This window comes from Chelon labrosus (genome assembly GCF_963514085.1).
Source record: "Chelon labrosus genome assembly, chromosome: 24".
NCBI classification, from domain to species: Eukaryota; Metazoa; Chordata; class Actinopteri; order Mugiliformes; family Mugilidae; genus Chelon; species Chelon labrosus.
Genome location: NC_140357.1, coordinates 11,368,919 through 11,383,138, shown reverse-complemented (window position 1 = coordinate 11,383,138; position 14,220 = coordinate 11,368,919). Strand labels below are relative to the sequence as shown.

General features: G+C 44.4%; 2 protein-coding genes across 2 annotated transcripts in view; one reads left to right on the top strand and one right to left on the bottom strand.

Annotated features, from left to right (window-relative positions):
- LOC311509188 (inactive dipeptidyl peptidase 10-like) overlaps nucleotides 1-5,340 on the top strand; it is a 41,946-nt gene extending 36,606 nt beyond the window's left edge. The window contains exons 23-27 of the mRNA XM_084574271.1: nucleotides 110-209; nucleotides 570-628; nucleotides 2,777-2,849; nucleotides 3,103-3,176; nucleotides 3,944-5,340. Of these exons, the coding sequence (XP_084430397.1) occupies nucleotides 110-209; nucleotides 570-628; nucleotides 2,777-2,849; nucleotides 3,103-3,176; nucleotides 3,944-4,075 (438 nt within the window). The 3' untranslated portion in view covers nucleotides 4,076-5,340. The remainder of the gene's footprint in view (nucleotides 1-109; nucleotides 210-569; nucleotides 629-2,776; nucleotides 2,850-3,102; nucleotides 3,177-3,943) is intronic.
- A 2,344-nt stretch (nucleotides 5,341-7,684) lies between these two features.
- On the bottom strand, nucleotides 7,685-13,968 carry LOC311509139 (tubulin alpha-1C chain-like). Its single transcript, XM_084574203.1, has 4 exons — nucleotides 13,857-13,968; nucleotides 9,998-10,220; nucleotides 9,002-9,150; nucleotides 7,685-8,900 (listed from the first exon to the last, which is right to left on the bottom strand). The coding sequence occupies exons 1-4, from the start codon at nucleotides 13,857-13,859 to the stop codon at nucleotides 7,926-7,928; spliced, it is 1,350 nt and encodes a 449-aa protein (XP_084430329.1). The 5' UTR covers nucleotides 13,860-13,968; the 3' UTR covers nucleotides 7,685-7,925.
- Nucleotides 13,969-14,220: the final 252 nt, after the last annotated feature.

Sequence of the window (14,220 nt, the reverse complement as noted above, 5' to 3'; positions counted from 1 at the left end):
CTCTTAAGGACAATCTGGGCCCATTTGGCTTTGACGGCTTGACGCTGATTAGTCTTTAAAGACGCGCGGTCTGTGCTCTGTGTGGAAAAGCCTCTCGTCTCTCCTGCAGGGCTACGGCGGCTACCTGGCGCTGACCATGCTCAAGTCCACAGAGACGCTGATCAGGTGCGCGGCGGCTCAGGCTCCCATCGTCGACTGGACCATGTACGGTGAGCCAGGCGTCATTTATTACGTCTGCAGCTTCTTCACGACATCTTTATCCTACATGATCTTTTCATATGTATTCTCAGGGTAACGTGACTTTAATTATCCTTCACTTCTGCTTTCGGGAATTCGGGCCTTATTGAATTTAAGGATGAAAAGCTCTCCTCACTTCTGGGAGCGAACACTCAGTATTAGGACTCGTGTTCGGCTCAGGAGTTTAATAGACTCTGCTTCAAGCAAAGAGAGAGCAGAATAATGTGCTTAAAACTGATTTTTTTAACCACTGCATGAACTGAAAACCTCTATTTTCCATCATTCACTGTTGCGTATTCCACTTTTATGATGTCTTTGCTTTTTGATTTCAGCCTCTGCCTTTTCAGAGAGATACCTCGGCTCACCTTCGACTGAGAAGAACAGATACCAGGTGAGCTCCTTCTAACAGTTATTCACCTTATTAATGTGCCTATTGTGGCTCGCACTTTGCAACTGAAACCCGCACAAAGAAGTCTTGACAGCTGTATTACTGGGTTCTCCTTGCCAGCTGAGAACGTAAATGTTTAGCAAATCTGCACTTCAATTTGTTTTACAGCTCCCTCTCTTTGCAGTTAGCAGGACATAGACGGCGTAGGCTCCGTACGTAGGTTATGAGCCATTTATACTTGTGCTCTCGTCAGTCTGGCTCGCTCTGTAACGAGTCCTCCCAAACACTAGTGGCCGCTGCGTCTTTTTTGCCTGCTTCGCTTTCAACCAGATTTTGCAGAAGACGAGTCGTACTCGCGTTCGTATCTCCGAACCTCCTCGGTTAACCTTTCCTCGACGTGGTCCATCTTTATTGAACCAAAGCAATCAGTTCGGAAACTTCTGGAGATGGAGAAGCAGCTGGAAATACTGAAGAGGAAACACGCTGCTACCAAGCGGACCAATCACAACGCGTAGTTAGATTTCTGGTGAGGTGCACGTCAGGCTATGGTGTTAGCGTCCACGTAGGGGGCCTGTTCCAAAAATGAGTCAATTCTCATAGACCTCCTTGTTAATATTAATATTCCGTGTTAATGTTCCACCATTTGAATTAGCTGGGACTTGGGCGGGGTCAGACATTGGTCGATGTCAGGAACTTAAATTGGTAAATTACCCTCTTCTCCGTCTCTCTTCTGCCTCCATCGTCCAGAAATTCAGCCTCTCACATTTGCACTGATGAATGAATACGGTAGAGTATCCCCAGACGGAAGTCCCTGATGTAGTTAGAGCCAAGTGGCTGCTAATTTCCTTCTATGCTTTTAGTCGAACCGGAAACAACTGTTTAAAATGATTCACATGAAAACCACCACATTAGACTCATGAATCAGAAAGTCTTTCTAAAGTTTCTAAAAGTAAAGAGTGGCCTCCGACACAGAACAATCTAAAATGGCGAGATGCTAGAGGTGTAAGTTGGAAAAAAATATATATGTACATATAAATATATAATTACGCAGTCGTCCTCCAAGTGAAGGTTGCAGTCGGTGTGTTTTTCCTCTAAGTGGGTTGCATATAACTGGGCCAGAGTGCTCTATTTCTGTGGCTCTCACAGCAGGAGGGGAGGGGAGGGGGCGAGGTCTCCTTTTAATGACATCCAGAGAAGGGAAACGTGGCCCCGAGTGATCAGACAATAATCAGCCGAATGTCATCACTCATCGCGTCCTTCGAGACTCGGCTGCAGAGAAAGAAACTGGTTTTAAAATGTCTGCTTGTTGAATCCCACCCAGCTGTGGGGAAATGAAAATGAAAACACTAATGGGAGTGAGATATGTCCTGAAATATAACAGCTAGAGTAAATATAACATGAATGACTTTCTATCGGTGTCCAGGAAATGGTTTTATAGTCTTGTATCGTACTTTTAGCTCACTCATCTTGTTTGAATGGAGAATATGAAGCTTGTGGTAAAAGAGGAGACGAGGAAAGGAACTTCCAATGAGATTTAAAACGCTAAAGATGAACATGAAACCATGAATGAAAAAGGTCAGGGGTTGTGTGCATTAATTTACTGGAACACTCCACAGCTATGTCCATCAGCTTTCCTGCTAATGGATTTCCAGGCTAAGTTGCTAATTAGCGTCTCAGCTGCAGCGCAACACACGTGGTGCATTTTGACAAAACTTGACGAAACATCCTGTCGCAGAGCTTAAAATCCTGCAAAGCGAGTGTCTCCTAGGGGGGGACGAAGGTGTGGTGCGACTGCATTTGAGGTGGTTATGATTTGTGATTGAGTCCTGATCTAATTTAACCCAAAGAGTAAAGAAATCACTTTGGATTCACGTAAAATTTCCAGTTTTTCGCACATTTCCTCAGTTGAGAAAGTCAGTTGTTCTATAACATAAATTTCCTGAACTAAATCTGACTCTTGGTTATTGCTTTTGAGTTATTTGTAATAAATATCTTATGCTAAGCTAAGCTAACTAGCCACAGCCTTGCAGATACATAAACTGATTTCCTCAGATTTATTTGGCGACCCTTTGAGAGGGGTCCCGACCCTTACGTTTGGAGCCACTCTGCTCAGCAGCAGCTTAAATAATTTGACTTGTTCTGCGTCCCCAGGCGTCCAAAGTGCTGCCCGCTCTGAAAGGTCTGCAGGGAGGAACTCTGTTTCTGGCCCACGGCACCGCTGACGGTACGAACATTTATTTCCTCCATCCTCCTCCTTTAGTGACAACAGAAACAGAAGATGTAATTTTCACAGCAGCTCATAATGTGTGTTATTAAACGTAGGCGTGAGTCCTTTCAGCCGGCGGCGGCTCCGTTCTCTTGCTGTGAGACTCTCGGCGGTGCCCGAGCTTTGAAACCTCGACCGCAGTGAGAGCTTTTATCTAACCGTGGAGTTAACCTCGCCGACTCTCATTTCCATGTCTTGTGTTTCTCCGCAGCAAACGTTCACTTCCAGCACTCAGCGGAGCTCATCAAACACTTGATAAAGATCGGGGCCAACTACACTATGCAGGTAAGAACTAAGGCTTTAAAAAAAATAAATAAAAAGGTCTGATTCAGCTTCATTGATAAAACACAGGGACTTTCTGTAGCTTGTAATGAGCCTCCATTATATATTCCCAGCCTTTATGCTAAGCTAACAAAAGATCAGCCATGAGCCTGCTCCTAAAAATGTTAATGAGCAACCTTCTACTGTCGTTTCTCCACAATAATTAGCTTTAGCAGTTAGCTTAGCATAGCTCAGCCTGGCTACAACTTCAATTTAAGTATAACTTTTACAAATGAGATATTAGTACTAACAATTAGCCGTTTTTTTTTTTATATACTTAGACGAGGTTTAGCTTTAGCAATTAGCTTAGCATAGCTTAGCCTGGCTACAGCTTATTTTCTTATTTTTACGCTTCAATTTAAGTATGACTTTAACAAATGAGATATTGATACTAACAATTAGCCGGTTTGTTTTATACTAAGGCGAGGTTTAGCTTTAGCAATTAGCTTAGCATAGCTTAGCCTGCCATATCGTTTTGTACAATTTAAACAGATACGGTATAAATACATATACTTTCTGTATTTTAGACGGAGTTAAAGCTTCGTTTGGTTTAAACAGAAACAGCTCTTTTTCTTTATTCCCAGCCGGTATGCTAAAATAACGCGGCTAAGCTAACCAGAGATTATACAGGATAACTCTCTAGCAGTAAATTACAGATTCCCTCAAATACAAATGACAATCTTTGGGAAATGTGGCCTTGAAATTCTCTCTCTTTCTGTTTTCTGGGGCAGATCTACCCAGACGAAGGCCACTTCCTGTCAACACGCAGCCGGATTCAGCTGACTCACTCCCTAATAGGATACTTCGGAGCGTGTCTGGTCGACACGTCGTTGCTACTCGACCAGCAACGGGACGACGAGTGAGAGGAGGGATGTTATCACCGTGTGTGTGCGCGCGCGTGTGTGTGTGTGTGTGTGCCCCCTGGTAGACAGAGTGTGTGTTTGTGTTTTATACCTGTTGCACAACGTTTGATGGACGAAACAAGCTTCTTCTTCACATATCAGACTAGTTTGTATCGTAGAGTTAAGCGCCTACAGTTCAGTAATGTCCAGTATCATGAGGCCGAGTTCACCTGTTATCACCGGGAGTGTTATTGCCTGTTTCTCGTTGAAACTAAATATGGTTTATCTTAATTTCATGTACATATTTTTTATATATATTTGGATTTCATGTCTGCAGTCTTTGCTTTAATTCACTGGGGCACTCCACAGCTATGTCCATCAGCTTTCCTGCTGAAGGATTTCAAGGCTAGGTTGCTAATTAGCTTCTCAGCCACAGCACAACACATAAAACTACGTTTCCCAAGATGCATTTCAGCAAGAAACATCCAGTCACACGACTTAAAATTCTGCAAAGTGAGTGTCTAATAGCAGGGTAGAAATGGAGATCAACAGCTGTGGAGACATCTAAGCCTGTCCCCCGGTGTATTGTGGGTATTGTAGTATCTTACGAATAGTACTGCTTCTACTTCCAGGTCCCTTTTCTTCTTTTTAATGATTTTTAAAAAAGAAATGGATGATTAGTTGTTTAAAATTTAAGTAAATCCTAAAGCCGGAGACGGAAGCATTGAAACATAAACTTGTTTGTCGAGCCTGATCAGTCTCGTTGTGTGTTCATATCGACTTTTATACTTTATATTTCCCATTGTTTCATCCAGCTCTTAGGCAGCAGTAGATGTACAGTACTTGACGTCGTAGGATCCGTCTGCTTGTCTGTACCAGTGTTTATTATAAAAGCACAGATTTTTTTGTTTATCCATACGAGACTGAGACGTCAGAAGCGCTGATTTGTCCTGGTGCACCTGTGCAGACAGGTTTGCTCAATTTCCCGCCGCTTAAAGTCACATTCCTCAGCAACGCTCCCAGGTCGTAGCTTTTTTTTTTTTTTATTTGTAGACCAGTGCAGTAAAAGGCGTCAGTCAGAAGCGTCGTGACGGCTGCCGAGAGGCGCTCCTCGCCGTGATTACGGGGTGTTACCGGAGGCTGCGCGCATCAATCACGGCTGATGATGAGCGTCGAGGAGGAGGAGGAGGAGGAGGAGTTTCACCAGAGAATTAAAGCCACGGCGAGTAAACAGTGATGCTGCAGTGGCGGTGGCAGGAGCGGCAGTCGCCCAGGTGCGTGGCTGAAGCAGGTGGTTGCCGTGACAACCGCCTCACCAGCCCAGGAATCCGGCCTCTCTCTCTCTCTCTAATTCATACAAAGATGAAACGTGGCGGCTGCTCTGTGCGTAGCCATGTGTGTCTGCTTCTCATACAAACACCAGTGTTTTAGTTGGGCTTAATGAAACGGTGTGTGGCTGTGGGGTTTCTAATGTGACTTCATTTTTTTTGAGAGGGGTGGGTGGGAGACAAAAAAGAAAAGAAGCTTCTTGTATTTCTTTTTTTTTATTAATTTGGCTATTTTAATATTAAAGAGCAATGAACAAGGTATGTATGGTCTCACGTTGGTGATTTCTTGCTCCTTCACTGGAACATTTTTGTCTTTTAATGTCACTTCCATCGTTTTCATGTGTCATTTCAGAGCCTGTCAGTCCATCCCTGTCCTGGAGGTGTCCTCAGTGTCTCCCCCCCCCTCTAAGTCATCACCTGTTCCCAATCAGCTTCATTCCCCTCCCTTCCTCCCTTCCTCCCTTCCTCTCACCAAGTAGGTCCATGTAAATGTTTGTTTTTCCTGTTACAGTCCAACAAAAATGAAGCTTTAGGAGAGCCTTTAACATTAAATCTACACTGTGTTCGTTCGTTTTAAATGACAACAGAGTTGAAAACAAACCATCTGGTTTAACCTGCAGCAGTAAAGTCAGCTGGACCTTTAGCTAACGGCCGCTCTTCCTGTTTCCCTTTTTACTCCAGACGCCTGCTGGTATGTAGAGCTCCTTCCTTTCATCTGATCCTTGACTGTAGTAGTCGTGGTGCGTTCAAGTGCAGCATTTTAGTCCAGACAACCTTCGCTGACGTCAGCTGTTATCCGTAAGAATCAGCTACGTATCCTCCATAGATGCTTCTTCCTGGCAGGAGCTGGGACCTTGACACCACATCCTGCCTTCCCTTCGTCATTTCTGCACAGACAGAGGTTGCAAAAGACGTCACCGGTCCAAGGCCGTAATTTGACCTCAGTCCTGTGGAGCTGTCCCGTCAGTGCATCTTTGATAAAGAGTCTGTGGTTCAGGCTAGAAAAGGGGCACGGCACTGAAAACAAAAGGACATTTCTCCTGAAACTGAAACTTCTTGGATGTATTCAACTAAAGCCCCAGTTGTTTGCTAAAGTGTCTGTATATTTAAATTCACTTGAGCCGTTTTAATCCTCGCAGCTGCTCAGACTCCTCAAAGGGGTCGACTTGTAGTACGTTACTTTATATGATCAGCTTCTTGACTCATTCATCCGTCTGTTGCGCGGCCAGGCTGCGGTGTGTCCCGACCCCGCTGCGGTGGTACATTCATATCAGCACCTTTTCATTTCCTTTTGTCATATTGAGTAGGTGTGTTTGTGCGGCAGCTTTCAACACTGACAGATTTGATTTAAGCCTCGCCGTCATGTTGAGAGAACAGAAACAGTAAAAAAGTGTACAGCGCCGCGGCTCAGGCTTATGAAATATAAGAGAAAAGAACATTTATCTTTCCTCTCCGTCCTTCGTGACCTTTATAAATCCCCTCCTGTCCACGCTGCCTAGACTCCGCTCAGAGTGAACCGTAATTACATCAAAGCAATTACAGAGGCGATATGAAGGCCTCGTCCGCCGAGGAAGGAGGAAAAGCTGCAGCAGGAACTTCAGAAAACTCTGAGTTAAGACCTGAACGGGGAAATAAGTTCGTCTCTGGTGGCTCTGCAGAAAGATTATAAAGGAGGAAATTGTATTTTTACTGTTCGTCTTTGGCAAGTTTAGAACAAAAGCAGCCAGGGGATAAATATACACGATGTAGACGTCGTGATAATGCTGTAAAATGTTAAATATTTTATTGCTGTTGATGAATCAGAGTCGGATAATGACTAATAATTAGAATAATAATGAAATAAACTGCACATGTTGTTCCTTAAACATTTAGCCTTTAAAAATAAGAAATGAAGACTTTGGTGTTTGGTAATTACACTTTATATTTTAAGCTTTATGTTAAGTGTCTATATTAATAATAACGTCTCCTCTCTGAGTGGCACCAAGCTGCCATCTTGTGGTGAACTCACCACAGCTCATCTTCTGGTTCCTGGTTGTTGACGACCTTATAGATGTTTTCTTGTGGACATACTTTAATTTAAAGGCGTTGGATTGTCATTCTCAACCACTTTAGAATTAAATGCATGTTTATTTATCAGCCACACGGCCTCAGATGACTAAAGATAATCATCTGCTGACCTGCACAGATCCTCAACTGGCGCCAAGACAGTCTATCAGCTAAATCAGAGCCATAAATGTACATCATTCACCAGAAATAAATGACAGCGCTTCAGAAAAGTTTGCATCAAGAGACGGACATGCGGTAGGTGTAAACAGTTTTATTAGAAAAGAAGACGGAGAGACGCGTTCTCTCCCGTTTGAGAGTCCTTTTTCAATAAAACCAAACACCGTGGGGTTGAGCTTGGCCGAACTGCTGCCCTGCCGTGTTTATTATAGACGACTACACACCACTGCACGTGGCTCTTGGATTACAGTCATTTCATCATGAGATAAAAAATGAAGAAAACGCTTCTTTAATACAACTCTGTTACCCGTCTTCTATTTCTAATACTCCTCCCCCTCTTCATCTTCCTCGAACGAGTCGATGCCGACCTCTTCGTAATCCTTCTCCAGGGCAGCCATGTCCTCTCTGGCCTCTGAGAACTCTCCCTCCTCCATCCCCTCTCCGACGTACCAGTGCACGAAGGCCCTCTTGGCGTACATCAGGTCAAACTTGTGGTCCAGTCGAGCCCAGGCCTCGGCGATGGCGGTGGTGTTGCTCAGCATGCACACGGCCCGCTGCACCTTAGCCAGGTCTCCTCCAGGAACCACAGTCGGGGGCTGGTAGTTGATGCCCACCTTGAAACCTGTAGGACACCAGTCCACAAACTGGATGGTGCGCTTGGTTTTGATGTTGCTGATTGCCACGTTGACGTCTTTGGGCACAACGTCGCCGCGGTACAGCAGGCAGCAGGCCATGTACTTGCCGTGGCGAGGGTCGCATTTCACCATCTGGTTGGCTGGCTCGAAGCAGGAGTTGGTTATTTCGGCCACAGTGAGCTGCTCGTGGTAGGCCTTCTCCGCGGAGATGACTGGGGCGTAGGTGGCCAGAGGGAAGTGGATGCGAGGGTAGGGCACCAGGTTGGTCTGGAACTCCGTCAGGTCCACGTTCAGGGCTCCGTCGAAGCGCAGGGAGGCGGTGATGGAGGAGACGATCTGGCTGATGAGGCGATTGAGGTTGGTGTAAGACGGGCGCTCGATGTCCAGGTTCCTGCGGCAGATGTCGTAGATGGCCTCGTTGTCCACCATGAAGGCGCAGTCGGAGTGCTCCAGGGTGGTGTGCGTGGTCAGGATGGAGTTGTAGGGCTCCACCACAGCGGTGGACACCTGAGGAGCTGGGTAGATGGCAAACTCCAGCTTGGACTTTTTACCAAAGTCTACCGAGAGCCGCTCCATGAGCAGAGATGTGAAACCGGAGCCCGTTCCTCCTCCGAAGGAATGAAACACCAGGAAACCTTGGAGTCCTGTGCACTGGTCAGACTGAAAGAGAAAGGTACGGTTAACACTTGATAACGTCAAAAAGAGTTGCTGCTGCTTGAATCTTTGTCTTATTCTGCAGGCCTTCTCGCGGCCCTCATTACCAGTTTGCGGATCCTGTCGAGGACGGCGTCGATGTGCTCCTTTCCAACGGTGTAATGGCCACGGGCGTAGTTGTTGGCGGCATCCTCCTTCCCTGAGATCAGCTGCTCTGGGTGGAAGAGCTGGCGGTAGGTTCCTGTACGAACTTCATCTGTAGGATAGAGATGAGACATAGCAACAGGTTAATACAGATTTATACTGAGAATCAGCTAGAAGTTAATTAGAGCTAGTGTCTAATAGTTGGTGATGAAGTTTTGGAGTTTGACAGAAAAAAGGTCATCGCAACTAATGCAACTAATAACATTAACTGCAAGTTGGCAAACTCTAAAATATAAATCGGTTTCATGCATCCATCAGTGTTTATGAGTTAAATCTTTGTTGTCACAAGCAGATTTACAACCTGCTATGAAATGTGAGCCCTTTAAATTTGGCTGAGTCTTGAAGTGCTTCCAATGAACTTTGGACTAGAATATGAATTCATATAAAGTACTAAAGTACTTGATTGCATAAGTTATGATCCACTAGGGTTATCTTTATAGGTTCTTTCTCAGTAAACCTTTTAAAATGCTCCTTAAACTTGGAATAAGTGGTTTTATTTGGCCACTATGGACGGCAGAGACCGGTTTGACAAATGATTTGTGAATTTGCTTCATTTGCAACTCCTGAGGGAAATATCTGGCTCTTTAGCAGCTAAATCCTGCTCTATTTTCACTAGTTACTAAAGGGTTTTATTCATGCTTGCTTTTTAATCAGCCTAATCTGAAAAAGTTTGAAGGAAACGTGATTTGCCAAAACTGCAGCCGTTATTTTCATCTAAATTAGTCATTTACTTCACCAGAAAAGCTGGTTTAATGTGTCCACACACCACTCCTTGCTGTTGACAAAGGCCCTTGCCTCCTAACCGTTAGCTCCCAGGTATGACGTGTCGTCAACAAGTCTGTGAAACAGCAGGTTGTCTTCCTTCCTGTTTCGACCCAAAGCTCAAAGTAAACCCTCACCAATAACAGTGGGCTCCAGGTCGACGAAGATGGCTCTGGGGACGTACTTCCCGGTGCCGGTCTCGCTGAAGAAGGTGGTGAAGGAGTCGTCGTAGCCTCCGGAGGGCTTATTGGTGGGCATGTGGCCGTCAGGCTGGATGCCGTGCTCCAAGCAGTACAGCTCCCAGCAGGTGTTGCCCATCTGGACACCAGCCTGGCCAACGTGGATAGAGATACACTCGCGCTGTAGAAGGGAGAAGAAAAATATATTTCATGTCTCATATTTATTTTTATCACTCTCCTGCTACAGAATTAGCAATGGATTCGTTGTGCAAACCAAAAGGGAGTCTGAAGACACATCTAGGCCAGCCCATTTTTCTTATTGCCCACATGTTTGCTTTTAAACCTGCCTTGACATGCTGAGAAGGACCTGGGTGGCGTCAACATGACAACGCACTGCAGCCTCACTTCTGTGGAGCAAGAACTTCCAGTCTGTGTCGACAAACTAGGCAAAAGACTGTTTCGGATGTCCCCGAAAGTGGGACACGTCAAATGAGCAATCTGTGATCTGCATAAACAGGCAGTGGTGATTAACACAGTCCTGTCAGGGTGTCTGTCTGCAGGGGCCAAAGTGCTTCCACACCCTGCTGAGGTATTTCTACCCTTGTAAACGATGTGGGTGGGGGTGGAGGGTGCAGGCGTGGAGAGGACAGGAACAAGTTTGGTCTGATCATGTAAAAGCAGAGTTGTGCCTGGGGGAGTTTAGCATTTAGCATGCAACGTGGTCTTTCCAGATTTGTTAACTGGCCTTTCTAGGGCAAGTAAAAAGAGGCAGAAAAGCATCCGTGACAAGGAGCTTATGATAAACCCTAACTGTGGCATTAAGGCATTGATTTCTGTTGATCTATGACTTTGTTTTTTTTCCCCACAGTGTCCACATTAGCACGGTCTGTCAACAAAAGGCCAGCTGTCAGCGGAAATATGAGAGCGCACACGTCATACGTCGCTGTCAAAATACCACTCGTACCTGCCAAGACCATAGTTAAGGTAAACCAAACGCTGTGTAATAAATACACACATGTTTGCAAGGTAACGTGGACGGAAAACACAGCCATCTGTCGCTGAGCTAATTTTAAAGGGTCGTCAGTAAGTCATGTATTTATGTTTTTGGTGATTTCTTTTAAAGTCGGCCTCTCTTTGAACTCTTAACCTACAAAAACTGACGGGACGATTTGTCTTTGTTAAAGAAACACCAACAATGCAGCCGAACACGTCCCTTTTAAAGAAGTAGGCTGACAGAAGCATGTTTGACTTTTGAGGAGATAAAATAGAGATAAAAGATAAAATAGTTTCACTGGGAACATTTTGTTTTTTTTTCTCAGCAACCTAATTCAAGACAAGACATCATTATGTTAAACTGACTAAGGGTGATGTTTATTTTAAGAGATAAAATTAAAGTATAAAAACACTGAAATATTTAGCTAAAAGTCAACAGTTAAATATAAAATGGATAAGAAATGAAAGGTAAACTGCTGAAGTTGATGGAAGTAAACAGTCAATATTTCTAAGCAAATGCCAATAGATAAATGGCTGAAATACTTTGTTAATCGTAAAAGATTAGTACTCAAACTAGGTCAGCAGTTAAAAACCGTTAAAAGTAAACTGCTGAAATCAATGGAAGTAAACAGTCAACATGGCTAAGCTAACACCAATAGATATGCGGCTGGAATACTTTAATTATTGGTCATAATAGGTCAGCAGTTAAAAACTGTTTAAAGTAAACTGCTGAAATCAATGGAAGTAAACAGTCAACATGGCTAAGCTAACACTAATAGATATGCGGCTGAAATACTTTGTGAATTATTGGTCATAGTAGGTCAGCAGTTAAAAACTGTTTAAACTGCTGAAATTGATGGAAGTTAACGGTCAGTATGGCTAAGCTACTGCTAATCGATATGCAACTGAAATACTTTGTTAATCATAAAAGATGAAAGACTAGGTCAGCAGTTAAAAACTGTTAAAAGTAAGCTGCTGAAATCGATGGAAGTGAACGGTCAACACGGCTAAGCTAACACTAATAGGTATGCGGCTGAAATACTTTGTTAATCATAAAAGATTAGTGGTCAGACTAGGTCAACGGTTAAAAAACATTAAAAGTAAACTGCTGAAATTGATGGAAATAAACGGTCGATATTGCTAACCTAATGCTAATGGATAAACATCTGTAATACTTAGTTCATCATAAAAGATGAAAAACTAGGTCAGTAGTTAAAAACTGTTAAAAGTAAACTGCTGAAATCGATGGAAGTAAACGGTCAACACAGCTAAGCTAATGCTAATAAACAGTTGAAATACTTAGGGAAAGGATTGAAGTTTTTTGCTCATAGTAGATAATGATTGGCTGAAATAACAAAAGGTTCATGTTTGAGATAATAAATAGTGATAGTTCAGTTTCACGGTGATGTTGAGCCACTTTAAAACTCAATGTACAGCGTCAACGGCGCACAAACATCATCTGAATGTAGTTTTCTCAGCCTGGCTTCGAGCATATTTTGAATTTCGATCCCTTCACCCACCCCCCGTCACGACGAGCAGCAGAGGAGGAGTCACAGCGGCAGGGGTGTTTCCAAGTATGGATATGGCGGCCAGCTATTTTCAGTGAAGTGTCATTCACCCGACCCGCAGAGACCAATGACCAGATAGGACGCCCAGACAGCAGATTATATCACGCAGCATGCTGCAGAGTGCTCCTAAAACCTTCAGTAAGTAGGACACATGCTGCAAAACTAGTATGAGGCATGAACTGTTTCCTGAGCCAGAAAGTTTCATCTGTTGGCTGGATATGAGGAACATGGGGGCGTCTGTCGAAACATGCCGCACACTGACTCAGTCCAGAACACACACTTCCAGGCAAAAAGGAGGGAACTGAGCGGCCCTCTGCTTCCTGTGTCTGAAACGACGTCACGTGTGACGCTGGCGTTTCACCGTTTGAGCGCAAACACTGGGGAGCTTTGTGCTAAGAGTGGATTCTGGAAATAACATGGAGAAATGTTGCCACACAGGGGGACACGCCCGAACTGTAAATCCAGAATCTAAACGAGACAACAAGATGCTATTTATCTGCGTCTTAACCCGAACAAAAAATAGCTTTTCAAGGTGGAACTGCAACTCTAAACTCTCACACCTCCTCCACTTCGACAGGAAGTGTCACAAAAACCATTTGTGAAACCCCTTTCATGCCGTTAACACCTCAAAAAACACTTCTTTAAGTAGTCACTCCAGTCCGTCTGGGGTTTCCAGATGGCCTGCAACTGTTACAACACCCTTGTTTGCGCACATGTTAAGGCGGAACAAAGTCAAAAAGAGGAAAGGTCAGTGTCCTTAACTCCTGCTGGACCTGTCACGTTACACACAGGCTACATAAGTTTATTTCCCGGTCTATTTCTGTGAGGTAAACATATTTAGAAAGAGACGACCTTAAAATCTGTGAAATCAGCGTCTTATCAGCTCAAACAGGCATGTAAAGCAGTCTGCTGGAGGCCACATCAGCATTCCCGGGCAGCCGGGGCAAACAAGCAAGCAAGCCCTCCTGCTCCTGTGAGTCCCCATATGGAAGCGGTTAACCTCTCCCGGAGCTGGAGCGAGCGTGTTTCCACTGATTGGCTAAACATATAAACGCTTTCCATGCCCGGGATTTATGTGGCGCAGCAGCAGTGTGGGGGCCTCTAGAGCAGGGGCAATACCCAAAAGCTCTGGCTTGTTGGAGAACTTGTGAAGAATGTATGAAGACACAAACAGGAAATGCACATTTCTTTGGATGTTACCACAGCTGAGGAGTAACAGTAATCACCGATAACAGTAGCTATGAATGAATACTCACCATTTTGCTGTTTTGATTGTCTTTTTGAAGAAGAAGTAGTAGTTTAAATGATCAGGTTCTCACAGTGCACCTATAATGAGATCTCTGTGAGTGAAGTCCCATCAGTGTTGGACACGCACTCACTTTTATAGCTACTACAGGGGGAGGAGGACGAAGAGGAGGAGGAGGAGGAGGAGCCACCGACAGCTGCAACTTTGTTCTTTCTACATCCTCATGTTCAGTGAGGACTTCCTGTCTGGCCTTGCCACAGTAAAAGGACTCAAGGGTAAAAGTAGATCCTCTAGTAGAAGGTAGCTTTATTTTTTCACCTTCTGTTCTTTCCGTATAGCTGCTGCCACAAAAAGAGTTAAGATTAAACTACTAT

Coding starts and splice junctions, on each gene's coding strand:
- LOC311509139 (XM_084574203.1), bottom strand. Junction 9,151..9,997: donor CCTGGAGCCCACTGTTATTG/GTGAGGGTTTAC, acceptor TCTATCCTACAG/ATGAAGTTCGTACAGGAACC. Junction 8,901..9,001: donor TCGACAGGATCCGCAAACTG/GTAATGAGGGCC, acceptor TTTCTCTTTCAG/TCTGACCAGTGCACAGGACT.